At 44.2% G+C, this 22,646-nt stretch overlaps 1 protein-coding gene across 1 annotated transcript in view; it reads left to right on the forward strand.

Annotated features, from left to right (window-relative positions):
* FGD5 (FYVE, RhoGEF and PH domain containing 5) overlaps positions 1-21,481 on the forward strand; it is a 136,466-nt gene extending 114,985 nt beyond the window's left edge. The window contains exons 13-20 of the mRNA XM_003796218.3: positions 557-636; positions 3,213-3,312; positions 3,711-3,848; positions 4,302-4,431; positions 5,166-5,296; positions 7,574-7,702; positions 20,641-20,795; positions 21,146-21,481. Of these exons, the coding sequence (XP_003796266.1) occupies positions 557-636; positions 3,213-3,312; positions 3,711-3,848; positions 4,302-4,431; positions 5,166-5,296; positions 7,574-7,702; positions 20,641-20,795; positions 21,146-21,182 (900 nt within the window). The 3' untranslated portion in view covers positions 21,183-21,481. The remainder of the gene's footprint in view (positions 1-556; positions 637-3,212; positions 3,313-3,710; positions 3,849-4,301; positions 4,432-5,165; positions 5,297-7,573; positions 7,703-20,640; positions 20,796-21,145) is intronic.
* The last annotated feature ends 1,165 nt before the right edge of the window (positions 21,482-22,646 follow it).

The raw sequence follows: 22,646 nt of genomic DNA on the forward strand, positions 1-22,646 counted from the left end.
AAAAAAAAAAAAAAAGTTAAAAAAAAAAGAAAGTTAATAATGGTACATCTTAGGGCTGGGGGCAGAGAGGAGAACACTGAGGTGGACCACCAGAGCAGGTAGGTGGTTGTCATTTCCAAGGGCAGAGGTGGGGGTGGCCAGAGCTGTCAGAGGCATTGTAGGGTCTCTCTTGATCCTGTCGGCTCCTGAGCACAGGGAAGGGGAAGAAGGAAGCGCCTTCTCTACTGAGGACCTGTTGGAGAAGGCGGTGGGACATCATGGTCACTGGGCATGTGCTTACCCAGCACAGTGGTGCACTCAGCAGGTAACCAGGCTGGCCTCTGGGCCTGACGCTCTGAGTCCTTCCTAGGGCTGGATGAGTGGCCAAGGACAATGGAGCCAGCAGCTGGCCCCTCTCATAGCACCTGCAACACATAAATGTTTGTCCTCTACAGACGAGGAAAGTGAGGCTAAGGGAACAGCTAAGGGTGGAACTGGCGCCTTTGTCCCTCTGCCACCGGGAGAGGCTGGTCTGTGCTTGTCCTATCCTGAAGGGGGGCTGCTGTTGGTTTTCTAGGTCAGCCGCCCTGTGATGGAGAAAGTGCCCTATGCCCTGAAGATCGAGACTTCCGAGTCCTGCCTGATGCTGTCTGCAAGGTACCGGGAGGTGGGAGGGAGGTAAACTTAGCAGAAACATGAGGGTAGGAGCGTCTGGAATAAATAGAAGCTGGCTGTGTCTTTTTTATTTTAGTGTCCTATGGGATCAAAGGCCTTTATTTTCCGTTAGTGTTTCGTAACCATTTGGGGATTAAGAATAAAAACCTATGGCTTCTCTTCCCTAGAAAAATGCACATACTCATATAAAATGTTATATGTAACTTCAGGGGTTTCTAAACTCCACTGCTTAAATATAACAATTAAAATATCTCACGTTTTAAAAAATCTTCTAGATGATGGTATCTTTATAACAATACAAAAAAAGTCAAGTAAAAAACATACTATGCCCCGCAGTTCATAAAGTGGTCTGCCTTAACATTTTGATGTCTGAGGTGAGAAAAAATAATGAGTGAACATTCATCATTTATCTTTCTCTGTATGGGGGATGTTGTGGTCCACTCAAGGCTGCTATAACAAAAATATCACAAAATGGTGGGTTGCAAACAACAGAAATTTCTCATTCTGGAGGCTGGGATGTCCATGAGCAAGGTGACAGCACATTCAGTGTCCTGGTTCATCGATGATCCCTTCTCACTGTGATCGCATATGGTCTGCAAGGTGCTGGGGCCTTTCTCAGAAGGGCACTAATCTCATTGAGGAAGGTTCCAGCCTCATGATCTAATCACACCCCAAAGGCCTCCCCTTCTAATACCATCACATTGGGAATGAGGTTTCAACATATGAATAGGGGTGTGTAGGGCACAGACATTCAGCCACAGCAGAGGATGTGGCCTTTCTGTCAGAAATGTCTGCATTTTCTCTAAGCTCTTGGGTTACCTGAGGATCCTCATGGCTGACTTAGGCCATGGTTTTAAAGGGCATGCTCCTTCCCGTTTCAGAGCAAGAGGACCACAAGCTCACTTACGGGGACTCAGAAACCAGGAAGGGTGGCTCTTGGGCCAGAGATAGGCACAAGTGGGAGTGGAGGAGGGTTCCTGTGATTCTTAGCCAGTGTGTGACCCTGGGATGGCAGTTGGACCTGTCTTTTGTCCTACACTTGGAGGGGTGCTTCGGGGTATGAGTGGGGTGTACACACACTGGATTCATGTTAATTTGCTCATTAAAAGTGCCAGGTTGTAAGCTGAGGGCACAGATTATTTAGCCCTTGAAGTTCCTACTTTATAAGGGTGGGAGAGTTATAGACTGGTTCTAACGCAGAATGGTGACTGCTGTAGTCATTAATGGTGGTCATGACAGCAGTGACAGACGTTGACTCCTTGCCAGGTCCCAGGGAGTCCTCATCACCCACCTTGGAGGCAGGGCTTACAGCTCCTTCCATGCACAGGGAGTTGAGGCCTGGAAAGGGGCTCACAGCCATGGCAGGCAGAAGTGGGGTTCAAGCCTAGGGCAGTAGAAGAAGCCTTGGAAATTCAAAGGCATGATTACTCCCCTAGGGGGTGAGAGAAGGCTTCCTGGAGAAGGTGATGCCTGGATGGACCTCTATGGCCTCTCCTCTCTGCTGGATAAAATCAGGAGCAGAATGAGGCCAGGGGCATCGCTTCCGTTTGCCCAGCTGTGACATGAGGGTGGTGACAGGCCACTTTTGGGCCTTTAGGTGGGGCTGCCCATCTCCCCGGGCAGGGATACTGGCTTCTGGCCGGTGGCTTTGAGGAGCCACCATTACTGACAGGCTAGTCACCCTCCTGCTAGATCCTTCCTTCACATGGAAGCTCCCAGGGGCCAGAAGAACTCTTTCTTTTCTTCCTTTTTTTTTAAAAATTAAATCATAGCTATGTACATTAATGCGATCATGGGGTACAAAGTGCTGGTTTTATATACAATTTGAAATATTTTCATCAAACTGGTTAGCATAGCCTTCGTGGCATTTTCTTAGTTATTGTGTTAAGACATATTCTACATTTAGTAAATTTCACATGTACCCTTGTAAGATGCACCGTAGGTGTGGTTCCTTACTTTTCTTTGAGGGGCATGGCATTCAGTTCCCCATCACGCTGGTCAGCCTCTACCCCCACCCTCCTGGTCCAAACTGCTCCCTTCTCCCCCTTTCCTGGGGCCAGCACACACTCATGTGCGTGGGAAGCCTGACACCTGGTGGGCACTCTGAGAATTTCCACCCAGCTGCTGGCCTTCGGAGCATCCCACACCCAGGCACAGCTCTCTCCACTCAGGCACCCTGAGTGAGTGAGAAGTTCTGTGGGAAAACAGTTGGGTTCCTTCCACCCCTGCCCCCTGAAGGAACCAGCCTATGTTCCTTGCCATTGTGCCCCTCCTGGAGTATGGGACCCTCTAGGCCTTCCTAATGGCCCTTGCTAATGCAAGGTGCTTTGTCATTGACACAGGGGGTCCACTTCCCACATCTCATTTCATCCCCACAGCAGCTCTGGGAGTCAGGGGAGGCCCAGAGGACAACTAACATGCCCGTGGTTATCTGCTGGGCAAGCATTTCACCCACACTGAGATTGAGGTTGGGAGGCAGTTGCAGGTACGTGTGTGTGTGTGTGCATGTGTGCGTGTGCGTGTGCGCGCGCCTCTGCTTACTCCAGCCCATGCCGCAGCTCCTGTGCGGAGAGAGATGAGTGGTATGGCTGTCTGAGCAGAGCCCTCCCTGAGGACTACAAGGCCCAGGCACTGGCTGCATTCCACCACAGCGTGGAGGTGAGTGGGAGGGCAGGGCCACCCTGACACCTGCCTTAGAGCCTTGGGTTTCCCTGAGCGGCCACCACTATGGTCACTTACACCCAAGAGGGTGGTGTATGGCTTATGTCCTTGGGGTATTGGGTCCCCCTTACCTGCCATCCTCCCACCCACCCCAGTCAGGGCAGCCTCTGGGCATTCCAGGAGCACAGCACCCTCGCCACAACCTCACAGTCTGGCTGTGTCTCCAACCCAAGGTTAGATCTTTGGAGGATCCTTGGTGGAGGATGCAGAGATTTTAAGAGTTAGAATCTACCCCACCCTACACATATCCCCGTTCAGAGAAGCAGGGCTGGGGCTGCCAGGCCCACATAGGGCTGGTCTCCTGCCCCACTGCTCAGCCCATTCCATTGCTCCAGATACGGGAGAGACTGGGGGTTAGCCTGGGAGAGAGGCCCCCTACCCTGGTGCCAGTCACACACGTCATGATGTGCATGAACTGCGGCTGCGACTTTTCCCTCACCCTGAGGCGCCATCACTGCCATGCCTGTGGCAAGGTGAGTCGCCTGGTGTGGGGTGAGTGTGTGCATAAGGGTGGGGAAGGGGAAGGGTGCATTTCTGTCCAGCCAGGGCTTTGGGGCATGCAGAAGCTACTGAGCCTCAGACCCAAAGTGGGGTGTGTTCACACAATTTACTGATACCCTCAAACCTAGGCTCCAAGTTCCAGGCCCATTCTGCTACACACCAGGTTTTCAGTAGAAAATTGTGATATATGTGGTTACCATTCTTAGAGAAAAAAGTATGGTGCGGTGGTTAAGGGCATAGACTTAGCAGGAAAATAGGCAGCCACTTGCTCAGAGACACAACACAGGCTGCACTGGGAAAGCAGGGGGCATGGCACAGTCCCACAATCAAAGTGTGGGGCTCCCCGGAGCAGGGGACACGGCTCTTCCTTGCATGCACTGGGAGGGTGAGAAGCACACAGACACGTGTCCCGCCTGGGCCCGCAGATCGTGTGCCGGAACTGTTCGAGAAACAAGTACCCACTGAAGTACCTCAAGGACCGCATGGCCAAGGTCTGCGATGGCTGCTTCGGAGAGCTGAGGAAGAGGGGCGGGGCCGTCCCTGGCCTGATGAGAGGTAACCTGGGGCCATTCACACTTTCTTTCTGGTGGCTTCTCTGTGGTTCATGGCTGAAACCACTTTCCCCGGGAGGGAGTTACTCCATGGAGGGAGGCTCAAAACAAAAGCATGCCTTGAGGAAACGGAAGTTCCCACTCACACCAGGCATCATTTTCCAAAATGCTGGTTCTGTGGAAGAGTTATTGGTGCTCCCACAAGGGTTCTGGGCAGTTTAAGAGTCAGTGTCCCTGTGAATGGGAGAGAGTAGGCAGGGGTACTTGTGGGTTCTTTACTATAGAGGCCCTCAGGTGTCCTGGAGGCCTGTCTTCTGTGGCACCATTTGGGAACCAAGGGTATGAGACTGACAGCAGAGGTGTTGGGGGCTGGGGAAGGAGTGAGGACCCTCTGACACAGGAGCCTCAGGAGGCTGCAAGACTCAGAGCTGAAGGGACAGGCTTTGCCCCTATGGAGCTGAAGGGTCAGGCACGAAGAAGAGCAGGCGTATCTGGGGCCTGAAACGAGAGCGCTCCCCTCCACCACGGGGCCACACTGAGTCATCAGGTTAGATAGCCCCATCCCCATAGTCCTGTATAAGCAGGAGGGAGTGTACCCCTCTTTGTGGTCCCACTTAACCCCCATGGTAAGGCTGCCTCACATCCAGGAGGGATTTTATAGGAATCAGTGTCTCAGAGCAGTTACATTCCTGGCCACAGCAGTTCTCACCTCCCTCCCCACGCGTCTCTTGGTTACAGAGCGGCCTGTGAGCATGAGCTTCCCCCTATCTGCACCCCGCTTCTCGGGCAGTGCCTTCTCCTCCGTCTTCCACAGCATCAACCCCTCAACCTTCAAGAAGCAGAAGAAAGTCCCTTCCGCCTTGTCTGAGGTAAGACGGACTGGACTGCCTGAGTGGGAGCCAGGAGATTAGAAGGTTCACAGTTCTCAGCAGGAAGGGTTAGACGCATCCCCAGCCCAGCCTGACTGGTCTCTTCCCCCCCCAGACAGAGCACTCCTGGCTGTGAGGTCAGACTCACCGCCAAAACTCCTTGCCAGCCCTTAGGAACAAGTCTCTCTCCTGGGTGTGGCTGAGGAAACACTTGCATGGTGGCAGAGGGCAGGCCCGAGATGTTTGTAGATGATGCTATGAGACGTCTTTCCCATCCTTCCCTCTACCTCTCCCCTCCTCTTCTCTTTTTCTCCTGCCCCCAGCCTGTGCCTAGTACCCAGGGGGGCTGCACAGGTCACTGGGGCTCTGCCACCTAAAGGAGCCACTTCCTGGGGTAGTTCTCCTGCCTCAGGCCTCTAAGAGGCCCCATTGTCTCACGGTTCTGGATCCCAAACAGGCTTAGGTGGTGACCGCCTGGAGGACATGAGATTCTGCAGGAAACCTCAACATTGGCTAAACTCAGTTCCATCCTGCAAATAGGAATAGATTGTATATATATTTTTTCTCATCACAATCTCAGAATAGTATATGCCCATGAATATACTTTAAGTTGTCCAAAGAAGTATGATCAACTGTTTCTAAATTGTTCCATGAATATTATCAAGTAGCAGGTAGCAAGGATTGCAGAAAGCAGAGGAATGGCATTTAAAATGAGCGCAGTCCCTATTCATTAATTTATCCTTTTTGCAAATAAGAGTCTTTTTTTTTTTTTTTTTGAGATAGAGCCTCAAGCTATCCCCCTGGGTAGAGTGCCGTGGCATCACACTCACAGCAACCTCCAACTCCTGGGCTCAAGCGAGTCTCCTGCCTCAGCCTCCCAAGTAGCTGGGACCACAGGCGCCCGCCACAATGCCCGGCCATTTTTTGGTTGCAGCCATCATTGTTGTTTGGCAGGCCCGGGCTGGGGATTCGAACCCGCCACCTTAGGTGTATGTGGCTGGCGCCTTAGCCACCTGAGCCACAGGCGCCGAGCCACAAATAAGAGTCTTAGAAGTAACACAGACACCGAAGAGCACATGTGATGAAAAGTGGGTTTCCCACCTTCCCCAGCATCTGTCAGTCCCACCACCTTCAAGTTGCGTATGGATCCTTCCAGAAATGGTCATGCATACACATAATACAGATGTGCATTCATAGATCCTATTTTACCCCAAAGATAACATACTCAATCTTCTGTATGTTTTTTTCCAGTTAATTTATCTTAGAGATTATTTCATATTTGCTCATAGGCATAAAGCTCACCTGTGCCATCACTTGTTTAATTAGTCCTTTTAGTGGTGGTCTGAGCGAGTCAAGTTCATAGAAGCTGACTGCTCCACGGTGCAGCATTTGAGAACCACTTCTAGGATCAGGCTGCTCTGATCCTGGTGCCACCTGGGTCTGCCTCAGACAGTCCCTTGGTGATTTTTGCTAAAAGTGACAACCTTTTTATTACCAGCACAGACTGTATTCACTGAGTGTCAAGTTTCCTTCCACCCTAGCCTGTTCCCCTGGGACCCTGACTCAGCGCTAAGACCTGCTGCTCTGATAGTCTGCAGAATTTCTGCCACTGAGCCTTTCTCACTCTGCGGAAATGGTCCAGCAGGGTCGATGGTGGCAAGAGAAACCAATATCCAGTGTCCGGGGTCTTGGGTAGGTTTTAATATCAGGACAGCCTTTCCTGAAATTGAAATGCACTCAACTCAAGCGTATTTCTGAGAGACTTAAGTTTTTACCCTCTCTTCAGCTAAGCAGGGTTATGACCTTCACTGATCCTCCATTCCTCTGGGCCTCTTTTTCCCTATCTGTAAAATGAGAAATCCAGACAAAATTATTTCTAAACCTGGCCATTCAAGATCACAGTAATATTAACAAAGCATCTACTGTGGGTTGTGCCCTGTACCTGCCAGGTACCTGCCTTAATATCATTAGGTCCTCTTTTGCTAATAAGGAAATTGAGACTTAGACCCCAGGTTTGGTTTTACTCCAAGTCCGTCTGACAATCCTATTACTGTGGTAATGACTGGCGTGTCTCCTGGGTTCATTCAGTGACTCCTGTATCTCAAACCATGAAGTTCTATTTTGCTGACTTTGGTACTAGGTGAATCCCGAGACTCATCCAAGTATCAGATTTCCAAGCAGTATAAGTAGTCTGCCAGGTGGTTGGTTTACAGTGTCACTTTGGCTCTGTTTGAACCAACCACCTGATGCCCTGACCTGATGCTTCCCTCCTGCCAGGTGGCTGCCTCTGGAGAGGGCTCCGTCATCAGTGGCTATCTCAGCCGGTGTAAGAAGGGCAGGCGGTACTGGAAGAAACTCTGGTTTGTCATCAAAGGCAAAGTCCTCTACACCTACATGGCCAGCGAGGTAGTTGCATTTCACACTTCCTCCCTCTCCTGGAAGGCCCTCAGAATGCCTCCCTGGGTTGTGCACATCTTGTTACCTGCAGGGCTGTGTGAGTCATGGATGTTGGGATCAGTTCTTGTGGCAGCCAAGTCTTTATTGAGCAAGGCCATGTGATGAGTGTTGCTGTGGATAAGCAAATCTAAGGAATTTACTGCTTCTTTGTGGAGATGAGAAGGTCTGGCATGTGACCTGTGCAACAAAATGTTTAAGTGTCACAGGCCTAGTATCTAGGACAAGCCTGGCACACCACAAAAGACTCCTTTCTACTGTCCACTTTGGTTGCTTGGGAGAAAATTCAACATACGGAAAAAGCTCCTCCCTTTCTGTCTGTCTATTTCTTTTATTGGTAAAACTCTGGTAACTCCTCTAATAAAAATGAAATTTATACAGAGTGGACATAAAGTTGGTGTGCATTTTACTATGTTAAACTATTTTGTATTTTTGGCCAGGGCTGTGTTTGAATCCACCACCTCCAGCCTATGGGGCTGGCACCCTACCCTTTTGAGCCACAGGCGCCACCCCATGTTAAACTATTTTAAACTGCACACAAACTTCATGGCCACCCTATATGTATATACACATATCTATATGTACATGCATATAGATATGTGTATATATGTTTGTTTTTTTGAGACAGAGTCTTACTCTATTGCCCCAGGTTAGAATGCCATTGAGTCAGATCCTCCTGCCTCAGCCTCCTGAGTAGATAGGACTACAGATGCCTACCATACCCAGCTAATTTTTCTATTTTTAGTGGAGACAAGGTCTCATTCTTGTTCAGGCTGGTCTTGAGGTCCTGAGCTCAAGTGATCCTCCTGCCTCAGCCTCCCAGTATGTTAGGAATACAGGGATGAGCCACTGGGCCCAGCCCTGAAATATATATTTTTATAGAACATACTACTTTATTTAGGTATGTGAGCCTCAGAAATCAAGGTTCCTTCTGGAGTAGACAGATGTGGGGGCTGTGGTTGTGAAGCAGGGGGTTGTCTGGCCCTGACCCAAGCTGAATCTGGTGGATAATGAGAAAGACTTCCAGCTCCAGGCCCACCATCTGGTGGCTTCCACAGGCCAAAACCACTGTGAAAATGGGTCTTAAGTGCGTTCTGACCAGCTGCTGAGGGTGGGTACTTTGCACTACTGGGATGTGCATGTCCTGTGGGGCTGAAATTCTTCCCCTGACTACAGATGTGCAGAAAACACTTTCATCTTTGGGCATAAAACTTCCCTCTTTAAGACCTGCAGCTGTGAAGGTTGTGATGTGCTCTGTCCTCAGGAATCACAAAGGCCACAGGGGAAGCATGCAGACATGGGACCCTTTGTGGGTCTGAGTGACTTGGCACTGTGTGAACTGTGCCCTCCCCAAAAGGATCCTTTACTGCACTCTGGGGAATTTTTATTTTTCCAGAAATGCAATATAATACCCTTCTGCTCAGAGCAGCTTCATCCTAAGCAGACCTTCTACAGGACACTTAAGTCTGTGAGGACTGAGGTTACGGGAGCCCTGAGTCAGCAGGACTCTCAGAGTCTACTAGCCCGAGGCATGTTGTGAGGCTCTAAGACAGGGAGCCCCACTTTGGCCTGAGCACAGCCCCTTCCTCCGGAAGCAGCAGGCAGAACTTACCGCACAGAACACAAATGGGGTGGGAGACCCTTGGGGCCACGTGTGACCTTCTGGATCTTTCTGACTGAATCCAGATTTTACAGAACAAGTCCTTTTAATAAAGGATTCCTAAAGATAGATTTAAGTATGGCTACGAAGCAGTTTCTTCTAGAGAGAGAAAATTATAGTTTCTCAATAAACCTATTCCATTGGTGGGACAAAGCTTTCAAATCTCACCACAGAAAGGGTTTCAATGAAGTAGATACCAGCAGCCAAGGACCCCTGAGGTGGCTCAGAGCTGATGCAACTTGCTATTCAGTAGCAGTCCTGGGAGAAAGTGACTATCGGAAACATACATTGTTTTAGTTTTTTTTCCAACATTTTATTATTAAATTATAGTTACTATAAAAATTTTCAAAACTTGGCTCGGCGCCTATAGCTCAACCGGCTAAGGCGCCAGCCACGTACACCTAAGGTGGCGGGTTCGAATCCCCAGCCTGGACCCGCCAAACAACAATGACGGCTGCAACCAAAAAATAGCCGGGCGTTGTGGCGGGCGCCTGTGGTCCCAGCTACTTGGGAGGCGGAGGCAGGAGACTCGCTTGAGCCCAGGAGTTGGAGGTTGCTGTGAGCTGTAATGCCACGGCACTCTACCCAGGGGGACAGCTTGAGGCTCTGTCTCAAAAAAAAAAAAATTTTCAAAACTTAAAATGTAAGAATTTTACAGTAAACCGTAATTATGGCTATTAACTAAATTTATACAATTAAGATTTTAATGGACTTCCCTTTATCCATTGTACTTTTTGATGCTTTTCAAAATACTTTCCCAAAGAGTTCGATATTTGTATCTTTTCTTCTGAGGCACAATTTACATATAATGAAGTGCAAAACTCTTTATTATTTGCATTTTGTTGAACTCATACACTTATAAATTGCCTCCCTCACCCCCTCCCCAGGGGCAACATACAGTGTCCTGAGTTTTTACCACCTTAGTCTTGCCTCTTCATCCCCATGATATACATGGAATCGTGTGACTTCTACTAATTATGTTTAGCTTTTTTTTTTTTTTTTGAGACAGAGTCTCACTTTGTCGCCCTCAGTAGAGTGCCATGGTGTCACAGCTCACCACAACCTCCAGCTCTTGGGCTTAGGCGATTCTGTCTCAGCCTCCCACATAGCTGGGACTACAGGCACCTTCCAGAACGCCCAGCTATTTTTTGTTGCAGTTTGGCTGGGGCCGGGTTCAAACCTGCCACCCTCGGTATATGGGGCCGGCACCCTACCCACAGAGCCACAAGCGCTGCCCTACTAATTATGTTTTTAAGAGGTTCACTCATGTTGTTGCAAAGAGCAATAGTTCATTCTTTTTTATGGTGTTCCATGTTATGAATATACCAGTTTTGTTTATCCATTCACCAGCTGAAGGACATTTGGATTGTTTCTAATCTAAACTTTTGGTAATTAGGAGTAAAGCCATTTAAACATTTGTGAATAGATTTTTATGTGGATGTAAGTTTTTATTTCACTTGGGCAAATACTTAGGATTAGAATGCTGGATTATAAGGAAGGTGTATATTTAGTTCGTGAGAAATTGCCAGACTTTTTCCCAAAGTGGTATACCATTTTACACTCCCCACAGCAGTGTATGTGAATCAGTTCTGGTTGTTCCACATCTTTGGCAACACTTGGTATTGTCAGTTTTTTAAATTATAGCCATTCTGGTGGAGTGCAGTAGTATCTCAATGTGGTTTTCATTTATATTTCCCTTGTAACTAATGATAATAAACACATGATATTTTTCGTGTACTTCTCTTTGAGATATGTCTATTCAGATCTCTTGCCCATTTATAAAGTAGGTCTTGTATTTTTGTTACTGAGTTATAGGAGTTCTTTATATATCCTAAATACCAGTCTTTGTCAGATAACTGTTTTACAAATATTTTCTCCCGGTCTGTGGCTTGCCTGTTCATTTTCATAGTGAACAGCTGAATGAATCTTTTGATGAACACAAGTCTATCACTTGGACAGAGTCTAATTCATCAAGGTTTTCTTTTATGGTTGTTGCTTTCTGTATCCTAAGAAACTTTAGTCTACTGCAGGCAACAAAGCTATAATCAAAGTTATAGAATTTTCTGAAAATGTTAATGTTTTTAGCTTTTACATTTAGTTGTATCTCAAATTAATCTTTATGGTACGAGGTAAGGGTTGAGGTTCATGTTTTTTTCCATGTAGATATCCAGTTGTTCTTGAGCCATTTGTTGAAAAGACTTCCCTAATGGATTCTTTTGGTGTCTTTGTTAAATATCAAATATTGAGTAAGGGTAGGTCAATTTGGGGGCTTTCTATTCTGTATCATTGATACATTTACCAGCCCCTATGCCAATACCAAATTGCCTTCATTACTATAACTTTATAGTGAATTTTGAAGTCATGCTGTGTAAATCTTCCAACTTTGTTCTCTTCTAAGATTGTTTTAGGCAGTCAAATCATTTGTGTTTTTTTTTCTTTATTTTTTTTATTGTTGGGGATTCATTGAGGTTGCAAGAAACAAGGTTACACTGATGCATTTGTTAGGTAAAGTCCCTCTTACAATCTTGTCTTGCCCCCAAAAGGTGTGGCACACACCAAGACCCCACCCCTCTCCCTCCTTCCCACTCTCTGCTCTTCCTTTCCCCCAGCCAGCCCTCCTTTCTTTCTCTCGCTACTCTCCCCTCCCCCACCATGTTATTGTCATTAATCATCCTCATATCAAAATTGAGAACATAAGATTCATGCTTCTCCATTCCTGTGATGCTTTACTAAGAATAATGTGTTCCACTTCCATCCACGTTAATACAAAGGCTGTACAATCTCCATTTTTTTAATGGCTGAATAGTATTCTATGGTATACATATACCATAGCTTGTTAATCCATTCCTGAGTTGGTGGGCATTTAGGCTGTTTCCACATTTTGGCAATTGTAAATTGAGCCACAATCAAGAGTCTAGTGCAAGTGTCCTTATGATAAAAGGATTTTTTCCCCTCTGGGTAGATGCCCAGTAATGGGATTGCAGGATCAAATCGGAGGTCTAGCTTGAGTTCTTAGAGGATTCTCCATACTTCCTTCCAAAAAGGTTGTATTAGTTTGCAGTCTCATCAGCAGTGTAAAAGTGTTCCCTTCTCTCTACATCCATGCCAGCATCTAGAGTTTTGTGATGTGGGCCATTCTCGCTGGGGATAGATAGTATCTCAGGGTGGTTTTGATTTACATTTCTTTAATAATTAGGGATGATGAGCATTTTTTCATGTTTGTTAGCTGTTTATCTTATTTAGAGGAGGTTCTATTCATGTGTCTTGTCCATTGATATATGGGATTGTTGGCTTTTTTCATGTGGATTAATTTGAGTTCTCTATAGATCCTAGTAATCAAGCTTTTTGTCTGATTCAAAATATGCAAATATCCTTTCCCATTGTTTACATAGTCTATTTGCTTTGGTTGTTGTCTCCTTAGCTATACAGAAGCTTTTCAGTTTAATTAAGTCCCATTTGCTTATTTTTATTGTTGTTGCAGTTGCCACAGCAGTCTTCTTCATGAAGTCTTTCCCCAGGCCAAGATCTTCCGGTGTTTTTCCTATGCTTTCTTTGAGGATTTTTATTGTCTCATGCCTTAAATTTAAGTCCTTTACCTATCTTGAATCAATTTTTGTGAGTGGAGAAAGGTGTGGGTCCAGTTTCAGTCTTTTACATGTGGCTATCCAGTTCTCCCAGCACCATTTATTGAATAGGGAGTCTTTCCCCCAGTGTGTTTTCTTGTTTGATTTATTAAAGATTAAGTGTTTGTAAGATGTTAGTTTCATTTCCTGGTTCTCTATGCAATTTCAAATGTCTATGTCTCTATTTTTGTGCCAGTACCATGCTGTCTTGGCCACAGTGGCTTTGTAGTACAGCCTAAAGTCTGGTATGGTGATGCCCCAGCCTTGTTTTTATTAGTAAGAACTGCCTTAGCTATACAGGGTTTTTACTAGTTCCATATAAAATGCAGAATCAAAAAAAAAAAAAGAGTGGTGCCTGTGGCTCAAGGAGTAGGGCACCGGCGCCATATACTGGAGGTGGCAAGTTCAAACCCGGCCCCAGTCAAAAAAAAAAAAAGAAAGAAAGAAAAATGCTGAATCATTTTTTCCAAGTCTTGAAAGTACAATGTTGGTATTTTAATAGGGATGGCATTGAATCTATAGAATGCTTTGGGAAGTTTAGACATTTCCTTTCTTAGGATTTCATAATTTTCTTTATAGACGTCTTTCCCCTCTTTTGTTAGATATATTCCTAGGTATTTCATTTTCTTTGAAGCTATGGTGAAGGGAGTTGTGTCCTTAATTAGCCTCTCATCTTGACTGTTATTGGCATATACAAAGGCTACTACTGACTTGTGGACATTGATTTTATATCCTGAGACATTACTGTATTTTTTGATGACTTTCAGGAGTCTTGTGGTTGAGTCTTTGGGGTTCTCTAAGTATAAGATCATATCGTCAGCAAAGAGGGAGAGTTTAACCTCCTCTGCTCCCATTTGGATGCCCTTTATTTCCTTGTCTTGCCTAACTGTATTGACTAGAACTTCCAGCACTATGTTGAATAGTAATGGCGACAGATAACAACCTTGTCTGGTTCCAGTTCTAAGTGGAAAAGCTTTCAGTTTAACTCCATTCAGTAAGATAATTAGCTGTGGGTTTGTCATAGATAGCTTCAATCAGTGTAAGAATTAAGCCACCTATGCCTAACTCTTCAGTGTTCTAATTAGAAAAGGGTGCTGGATTTTATTGAATGCTTTTTCTGCATCTATTGACAGGACCATATGTTCTTTGTTTTTGCTTCTGTTGATATGGTGAATAACGTTTATGGACTTGCATATATTAAACCAGCCTTGCATCCCTGGGATGAAACCTATTTGATCATGATGTATGACTTTTTTGATGATAAGCTGTATCTATTGCTAGGCTTTTGTTGAGAATTTTTGCATCTATATTCATTAGTGAAATTGGTCTGAAGTTCTCCTTTTTAGTTAGGTCTTTTCCTGGTTTGGGTATCAGGGTGATGTTTGTTTTTTAGAACATGTTGGGGAAGAGTCCTTCATTTCAATTTTTTGGAATAATTTCTGCAATATAGGAATAAGCTCTTCTTTGAACATTTGATAGAATTCTGGTGTGAAGCCATCTGGACCAGGGCATTTTTTTGGGGGGGGTGTAGTTTTTTTTATCTCAGTGCTTGAAATTGGTATGTTCAGGAGCTCTATTTCTTCTAGGCTAAGTCTAGGGCAAGGGTGTGATTCCAAATATTGATCCATTTCCTTCACATTGTTAAATTTCTGGGCATAGAGTTTCTGGTAGTATTTAGAGATGATCTCTTGTATCCCTGTGGGCATCAGTTGTTATTTCCCCTTTATCATTTCTGATTGAGGTTACTAGAGATTTTACTTTTCTATTTCTAGTTAGTCTGGCCAAAGGTTTATCTATTTTATTTATTTTTTCAAAAAACCAACTCCTCGTTTCATTAATTTTCTGAATGATTCTTTTGCTTTCAATTTCATTGATCTCTGATCAATGAATCATTAATTTTGGATATTTCTTTTCTTCTGCTGGGTTTAGGCTTAGATTGTTCTTTTTCCATTTCATAAGATGGCTTGTGAATTTACTGATGTGCTCTCATTCTGTTTTTCAAATGTAGGCATCTAAAGCAATAACGTTTCCTCTCAGAACTGCTTTTGCAGTATCCCACAGGTTTTGGTAGCTTGTGTCTTCATTGTTGTTATGCTCAAGGAAGTTAATTTCTCTTTTTATTTCAACTGTCATTCAACAGAAGGTTGCTTAATTTCCATGCCTTTGTGTGGGGTTGAACATTTTTGTTGGAGTTGAGTTCCCACCTTTAGTGCCTGTGGTCTGAGATGTTACAAGGTAAAATTTCAATTCTCTTGATTCTGTTGAGGTTTGTTTTGTGTCCTAGTATATGATCAATTTTGGAGAATGTTCCATGGGGCCATGAGAAGAATGTATATTCTTTATCTTTGGCATGGAGTGTTCTATATGCGTCTATCAAGCACAGTTGTTCTAGGGTCTCGTTTAAGTCCCTTATAAGTTTTTTAAATTTCTGTTTAGAGGATCTGTCCAGCTCTGTAGGAGGTGTGTTAAAGTCCCCTATTATGGTGTTACAGGATATCATATTGCTGAGACTGAGTAAGGTCTGTTTCAAGAATCTGGGGGCATTTAAGTTGGGTGCATAAATTTAGAATTGAAATGTCTTTTTGTTGCATTTTTCCCTTGACCAATATAAAGTGACCATCTCTGTCTTTTCTGACTTTAGTTGCTTTAAATCCACATGCATCTGAAATTAAGATTGTAACTCCTCTTTTCTTCTGAATTCCGTTTGCCTGAAAAATTGTCTTCCAACCCTTAACTCAGAGTTTTAATTTGTCTTTTGAAGCTAGATGTGTTTCCTGCAGACAGCAAATAGATGGCTTGTGTTTTTTAATCCGGTCAGCCAATCAATGCCTCTTCAGTGGGGAATTCAAGCCATTAACATTTATTGCGATAATTGATAAGTATGGTAATGTTCTATTCATCTTATTTGGTGAGAGTTCATTGCTTAGTTTTATCTTTTGCATCATTGTGGGGGTTAGGTTCTGTTCTTGCTGAGTTCTTACTTTGCTGTTGATCCATTGTTGATGGTCAGTGTGTAGAACAGGTTGAAGTATTTCCTGTAGAGCTGGTCTTGTGGCAAATTTCCTCAATGTTTGTATATCAGCAAATGATTTGATTTCTCTGTCAATTTTAAAGCTTAACTTAGTAGGATATAGAATTCTGGGCTAGAAAATTGTTCTGTTTATGTAGATTAAAGGTAGATGACCATTGTCTTCTTGCTTGAAGTTTCATTAGAGAAGTCTGCAGGCACCCTGATGGATTTGCCCCTGTAGGTCAGTTGACAGAATCTTTTCTTTTGCCTTGACTTTGGACAGGTTCATCACAATGTGTCTTGGAGAAGCTCTGTTAGAGTTGAAGTAACTTGGGGTCCATCCCTCTGAAACAAGTGTGTCAGAATCTTTGGTGATATTTGGGAAATTTTCATTTGTAATATTCTCTAGTATGGCTTCCATTCCCCTGGGGCATTCTTTTTCCTCTTCTGGGATACCTATAACTTGTATGTTTGAACGCCTCATAAAGTCCCACAATTCTGTCAGTGAGCGTTCTGCTTTCTCTCTCTTCTTTTTTACCTCTTTAACTATCTGAGTTATCTCAAGAGCATTGTCCTGTACCTCTGAGATTCCTTCTTCTGTATTGTCTGATCTGTTGTTGATACTTTCTATTGCATCTTTAAGTTCCCTAATTGACTGCTTCAGTTCCTTCAACTCTGCTATATTCTTTGTATTGTTTATCTCTTATTTGATTCTGTTTTTGGATTTACTTTTCGTTATTTTCCACTTTATCAGCAGTTTCCTTCAGTGTTTCCATCATTTCCTCCATTGTTTTCATCATCTGTATTCTAAATTCCCTTCTGTCATTTCTAACATTTCTTTATAGGTGGAATCCTCTGCAGTAGCTACCTCACGTCCCTTGGGAGGGGGAGGTTTGCACTGAACTGGTTTTTCATGTTGCCAGGATTTTTCTGCTGATTCTTCCTTATGAGTGTTTTCTTTTCTCTCTTTCCTTGCCCTAATTTTCCTTTCACTTCCTCTTGCTCTTTACCATGCCTATGGACTAGGGTTTCAATGAGTCCTTTTGGTACAGGACCAGAAGGATGAGAAGATTGAAGAGCAAGAAGGGAAAAAGGAAAAAATAGAGAAAGGAGAGGGGGTGAGTAAAAGAGAATATTGACAAAAAGAAGAGAGGCACAGAAAGAGGAAGACAGGAGCAATACAGGTGTATAGTAGGGTACTTTGACCCAACCTTAAAAACCCCCAACCTCTGGGGGTGCCGAGTTGGGTGGTTCCCTTGAGGTCAACAGCTCTTTGCCAGCCTGTTCAGACACAGTACCCCACCTCCACCAAGTAGAGAGGAAAGACAAAAATGCTATAAATCAAACCAAAACAAGCTAACAGAAAACTTTACAGGATAAAATTGGGGGGGAAACTGAATAATAGGGGTAGAAACACTGGCAAAAATGAAATTCTAATTGTTAAAGAAGGCAACAATGGAAAATTATATTTAAACTAGAAAAATGAAGGGGAAAAAAAAAAAAAGAAAAATCTAGAGGGAAAATGATGAAATGAAAAAAAAACAAAAAACCTGGGCAGCACCTGTGGCTCAAAGGAGTAGGGCGCCGGCCCCATATACTGGAGGTGGCAGGTTCAAACCCAGCCCCAGCCAAAAACAAACAAACAAAAAAAAGCAGTATATATATCTTGCTGAATATTGTCTGGGCAACAGGTGATCTTCTGAGGTATGAGATGTTAATCACAATGCTCATATGGCTATACAAGATGGAGACTGGAGGCCTCTGCTGATTTCTCAACCCCATGGGGTGGAGAGCCTAAATCTCTCCTCAACCTGCTTAAAAGGCACTTCAAATTGCTAACCTTGGCTAATCAGGTTTCCAGGAAAGCACTTGTCACTGGGATCAATCCTGAAGTGGCTGTCACTTACCCAGTGTGCCAAAACTGGTCTCACTCTATGCCTCTGAGGGCCAAGGCTGTAAGGCATCTCAGTCCCTGTCTTTAGGCTGCTCAGTCACTAGATTACTGGCCCAAGGTCTCCCACTCTGATCCTTGCTCTGCGACCATGAGGGTGGAGCTTGCTGGGGCAGTTCTCCCACAATGGCTCCTTGAGGCCCACTGCCGAACACTATTAGTACTGTCCCACTCAGCGGCTCAGTCTGCGGCCTTAGGCCTTAGACACGTAAAGTCCTCCGCACTCTTGCCCAAGTTCTCACAAGGTAGTTCAACTGAGTGTCAAGTCCAAAAAAACAAAACAGCTCACAGGTAAGGCCTTTCCAGTTTGCAATCACACTGTTGCTGTACTTACAACTGCCAGTGGGATTAGACTGAACAAACACATGCAACCACCTGCCAGTTCTCCACTGTTTTTATCCTCCTCATAGGGTCCAGAAGTCTCTTGTTGACTCCCTGTGTCCCCAAAGGGATGTTTCTGGGCTGATCCCACCAGCCAGAGATGCCAAAAGCTTTTGTTTTCATATAAATTTATCAATTTCTATGACAAAAAGTATTGAATCTATATATCAATTTGGGGAGAACTGGCATCTTAAAATATTGAATCTTTCAATCCATCAACATGGCATAAATCTTCATTATTTAGTCTCTTAATTTCTCTTTTAATGTTTTGTATGTTTTATAGTGTGGTGGTCTTACACTCCTGTTAATGTTATTCTCAGGTATTTTTTTTTTATGCTATTTTGAATGGAGGTTATTTTCTAGTTGTTTACTGCTACTATATACATATAAAAATTGACTGTCCTGTGATCTTGCTGTTTTAGGCTGGTAGTTGTTTTGTAATCAAACATGTTTTTTGTAAGCAAATACAGTTTACTCTTCCTTTCTGATCTTTGTCTTTTATTTCTTTTTCTTACTTTAACACAATGGCCAAGACCTCCAGAACAATGTTGAATTAAATTGGTGAGAGTGGACACCCTCCTGTCTTACTCTCAATTTTATAGAAAAAGTATTCAGTTTTTCACTAATAAGTATGATGTTAGCTATAGATATTTTAGAGATACCTTTTGTTAGAGTAAGGACATTCCCTTCTACTCCTGGTTTGCTAACATTTTTTTATCATGAATGGATGTTGGATTTTGTCAGAAGCTTGTTCTGATCTAGCAATCTTTGACAATTGACTCCCTTTTAATTTTTTTTTTTTGGAAAGTTTTAGGTTTTTAGGAGTTTTTTGTTTGTATGTTTCTATGTTTCCCAGACTAGACTTGAAACCCTGGGCTCAGTTCATCCTCCCACCTCAACTTCCTGAGTACCTGAGACTATAGGCATGTGTCCTCATGCCTGATTTGAGTCCCTTTTGTACATAAACCGTACTCTTCCCCCTCTTCCTCCCATCACCATTCTGATATGCTTAATTGTATCTCTGTATGTTTTTACAAAGCCTTTTTTGTTAATGACCAAGTATTTTTATCTTATATAAATTTGTGCATTTTACATAAACACATCTATGTAAAATTATTTTAATCTAGTCCAGGCTCAATGGCTCATGCCTGCAATCCCAGCACTTTGGGAGGCTGAGGCAAGAGGATTGCTTGAGGGTAGGAATTTGAGACCATCCTAGGCAACATAGCAAGAACACCCCATGTTTACATAAAATAAGCAAATTAGGCAGGTGTGGTGGCACATGCCTATAGTTCCAGCTACTTGTGGGCTGAGGCAGGATTGCTTGAGCCCAGGAATTTGAGGTTAGCGTGAACTACAATCGCACCACTATACTTTAGCCTGGGCAATAGAATGAGACCCTGTCTCAAAAATATATATGTTTTTATCTGTATATAAAAATCTCTTGCCAGGCACGGTGGCTCATGCCTATAATCCCAGCACTTGGGAAGCCAAGATAAATGGATTGCCTGAGCAAGAGGGTGACCCCGTTTCTAAAATATAGCCAGGCGTTGTGGCAGGTGCCTATAGTTCCAGCTACCTGGGAGGCTGAGGCAAGAGAATCGCTTAAGCCCAAAAGTTTGAGGTAGTCGTGAGCTTTGATGCCACAGCACTCTACCAAGGGCAACAAAGTAAGACTCTGTCTCAAAAAAGAAAAAAATCTTTTTCTACTGAGCACTTTGCTTTTAAGATCCATCTATGTTTTCTTGTTGTATCTTACCAAATTGTTAGCAACTTTATAGCACAGACTGCACAATTTCTCTGTATTGAGGTGCTACACGTGAGGGTTTGGAGGAATGAGGACAGAATGTGTGCTCGGAAGTAACTCTAGAAAACGGATGTCTTTGGCTAATCAAGTCAGTGTGAAAGATACAGGGTTAGCAGGTGGTCATGAGTCCAAAGTCCGGATCTGCTCCTTACTGGCTGTATCATCCTGGGGAGTTAACTTCTTCGAGCTGTGGCATCCTCTTAGAATGCTGGTGCCTTCTAAGACTGTTAAAGAAGATTACACAAGATAATGAAAGTAGAAATGCCTGGTCCCCAACAGGCTGTCACCAAAATAGTGAGTTTCCTTCATTCCCCAGGCTGGCCCTGACAGGAAGCAGGGGTGGACAGTGTATGTGTGGTTAGCCTGCAGTTATGCTCCTCATGCATCTTAGACTGGACACAACGATAAGTGACTATGCACCAAGGTTTAACATCAGTTTTTCCTTCTGTCCTCTACAGGACAAAGTGGCCATGGAGAGTATGCCTCTGCTAGGTTTCACCATTGCACCAGAAAAGGAAGAGGGCAGCAGCGAAGTAGGACCTACTTTCCACCTTTACCACAAGAAAACCCTATTTTATAGCTTCAAAGCAGAGGATACCAACTCAGCTCAGAGGTACCAAAATAACTAGTCCTATACCTTATTTCCTCTCTGTCAAAAAGAATCAAGTTGTCACCAGGACTTTGACTTCTGTCCTGTTCTTCCTGTCCCATCAAGTCCCCTTGGGCCATAGCAGAACTGTGAAACTACCCATTCCCTGTTGCAAGGATTTTTAGACTGTTAGGATTCAGTAAACTTATGCACTGTGTTCCAGGCCTTTTGCTAAATATGAAAATAATGCTTGAAAAAAATATGAATATGATGTCATCCTTGACTTTAAGCTAAGAGGAATCACTTACAGGTTCTGTGATGAGAGTCAGCAGCAGAGCCAAGACACCTAATGTTCTCTCTCTTCTGTTTAACAGGTGGATTAAGGCCATGGAAGATGCAAGTGTGTTATAGCATTTATCAAGCATGTGGACTCAGAATAAACTCTTAGGTTGATATGTGAACTCTTCTAGAAGCCAATCCATGTCTCAGCTCATCTGGACACATATCTGGATTCAGCATGGGGCTTGATCTTTTTGCTGTAACCACCCCCACCCACACACACAAATACACCTTCACCAGTGGCGCCCTTGAGAAATATTTATGGACCTCCCCACTTCTTTGTGTTTTCTACTCCACCCTACCCCACCCCCATCATAAACTATTCTTACTCCACTGTGCATTAAAATTTAGTAATGTGAAGACATGGAAACCAATAGAAAAGTACCTTTAGAAATGCAGGCTTTTTAGTAGAAACAAGCTTTTACAGTTTTTACTCCCGGTAAATCTTATTCTCTTTCATAATGTCAATTGTGGTGCTTCAGATGAAATGAGAAACAACCAGTTAAGAGAGTAACAGCTACTCTCAACCAAAGCACTTTATTGTTTCACTGAGTTGCAGCCTCCAAATTTATGTTTTCCAAGTGATTACTTATGTCAATAACAGAATCCTGTGGATAGATTTGCCAACAGTCCTCTAAGAAGGGTGAACATAATAAAACTGACTTCTGTAGGTCTGGCTGTGCTTGCCAGCACTTGAGTCCATAGCACCATGGCGCAGGGGCCATGCCCACTGATAGGAAGGGGAGGATTTTCTCCTGCAGTTATCTCTCAGCCTGAACACTGACATAACTTATTCAAGGAGGGCACCCTCTTTCCCAGGGTCCCCAACAGGACACCAGTGCTAGAAACACAGCTGCTAGGGCTAGCTGCAGAGGTTCACCCCTATAATCCTAGTACTCTGGGAGACCAAGAAGGATCACTTGAGTTCAGGAGTTTGAGACTAGCCTGAGCAAGAGCTAGAAAAAAACTTCCTTGAGGTCATGGGGAGCATCTGTAGTCTCAGCTACTTGGGAGGCTCACGTCAAAGGATTCCTTGAGCCCAGAAGTTTGAGGTTACTGTGACCTAGGCTGATGCCATGGCACTCTACCCAAGGTGATAGAATGAGACTCTGTCTCACAAAAAGAAAAAATTTAAAAAAAAAGCAGCTGCTGGCAGATCTGCCCCCACCTGAGGTCATCCCAGACCCTCTGAAGAGTCAGAGTCTGCTTTAACTGACTGTGCCGCCTTCCTCGGTTTAGCCCACTCAAGCTGAGGATGTTGTTTACTAGAACCTATGTATATTTCAGACACAGTAATCCTTGGGCTAGATTACCAAAGCCTTTTTTTTTTTTTTGAAAGAGGTGAAAAATAGAAAACAAGATATACGGAGAAAAGTGAATCCTATCTTGGCAGATGGCTCTGGGCACAGTGAGGGAACATAGGAGTGGCTTGAAGGCACCCTCTGGCCATGGGTACCTGAGGTTACATCACCTCTGCCTATTGCCTGGTTTTCTATGTAAAGCAGAGGGGATGTGGAGGTGGGATTTCTTATTACT

This window comes from Otolemur garnettii, unplaced genomic scaffold (assembly GCF_000181295.1).
Source record: "Otolemur garnettii isolate 467f Iridium unplaced genomic scaffold, OtoGar3 scaffold00101, whole genome shotgun sequence".
NCBI classification, from domain to species: Eukaryota; Metazoa; Chordata; class Mammalia; order Primates; family Galagidae; genus Otolemur; species Otolemur garnettii.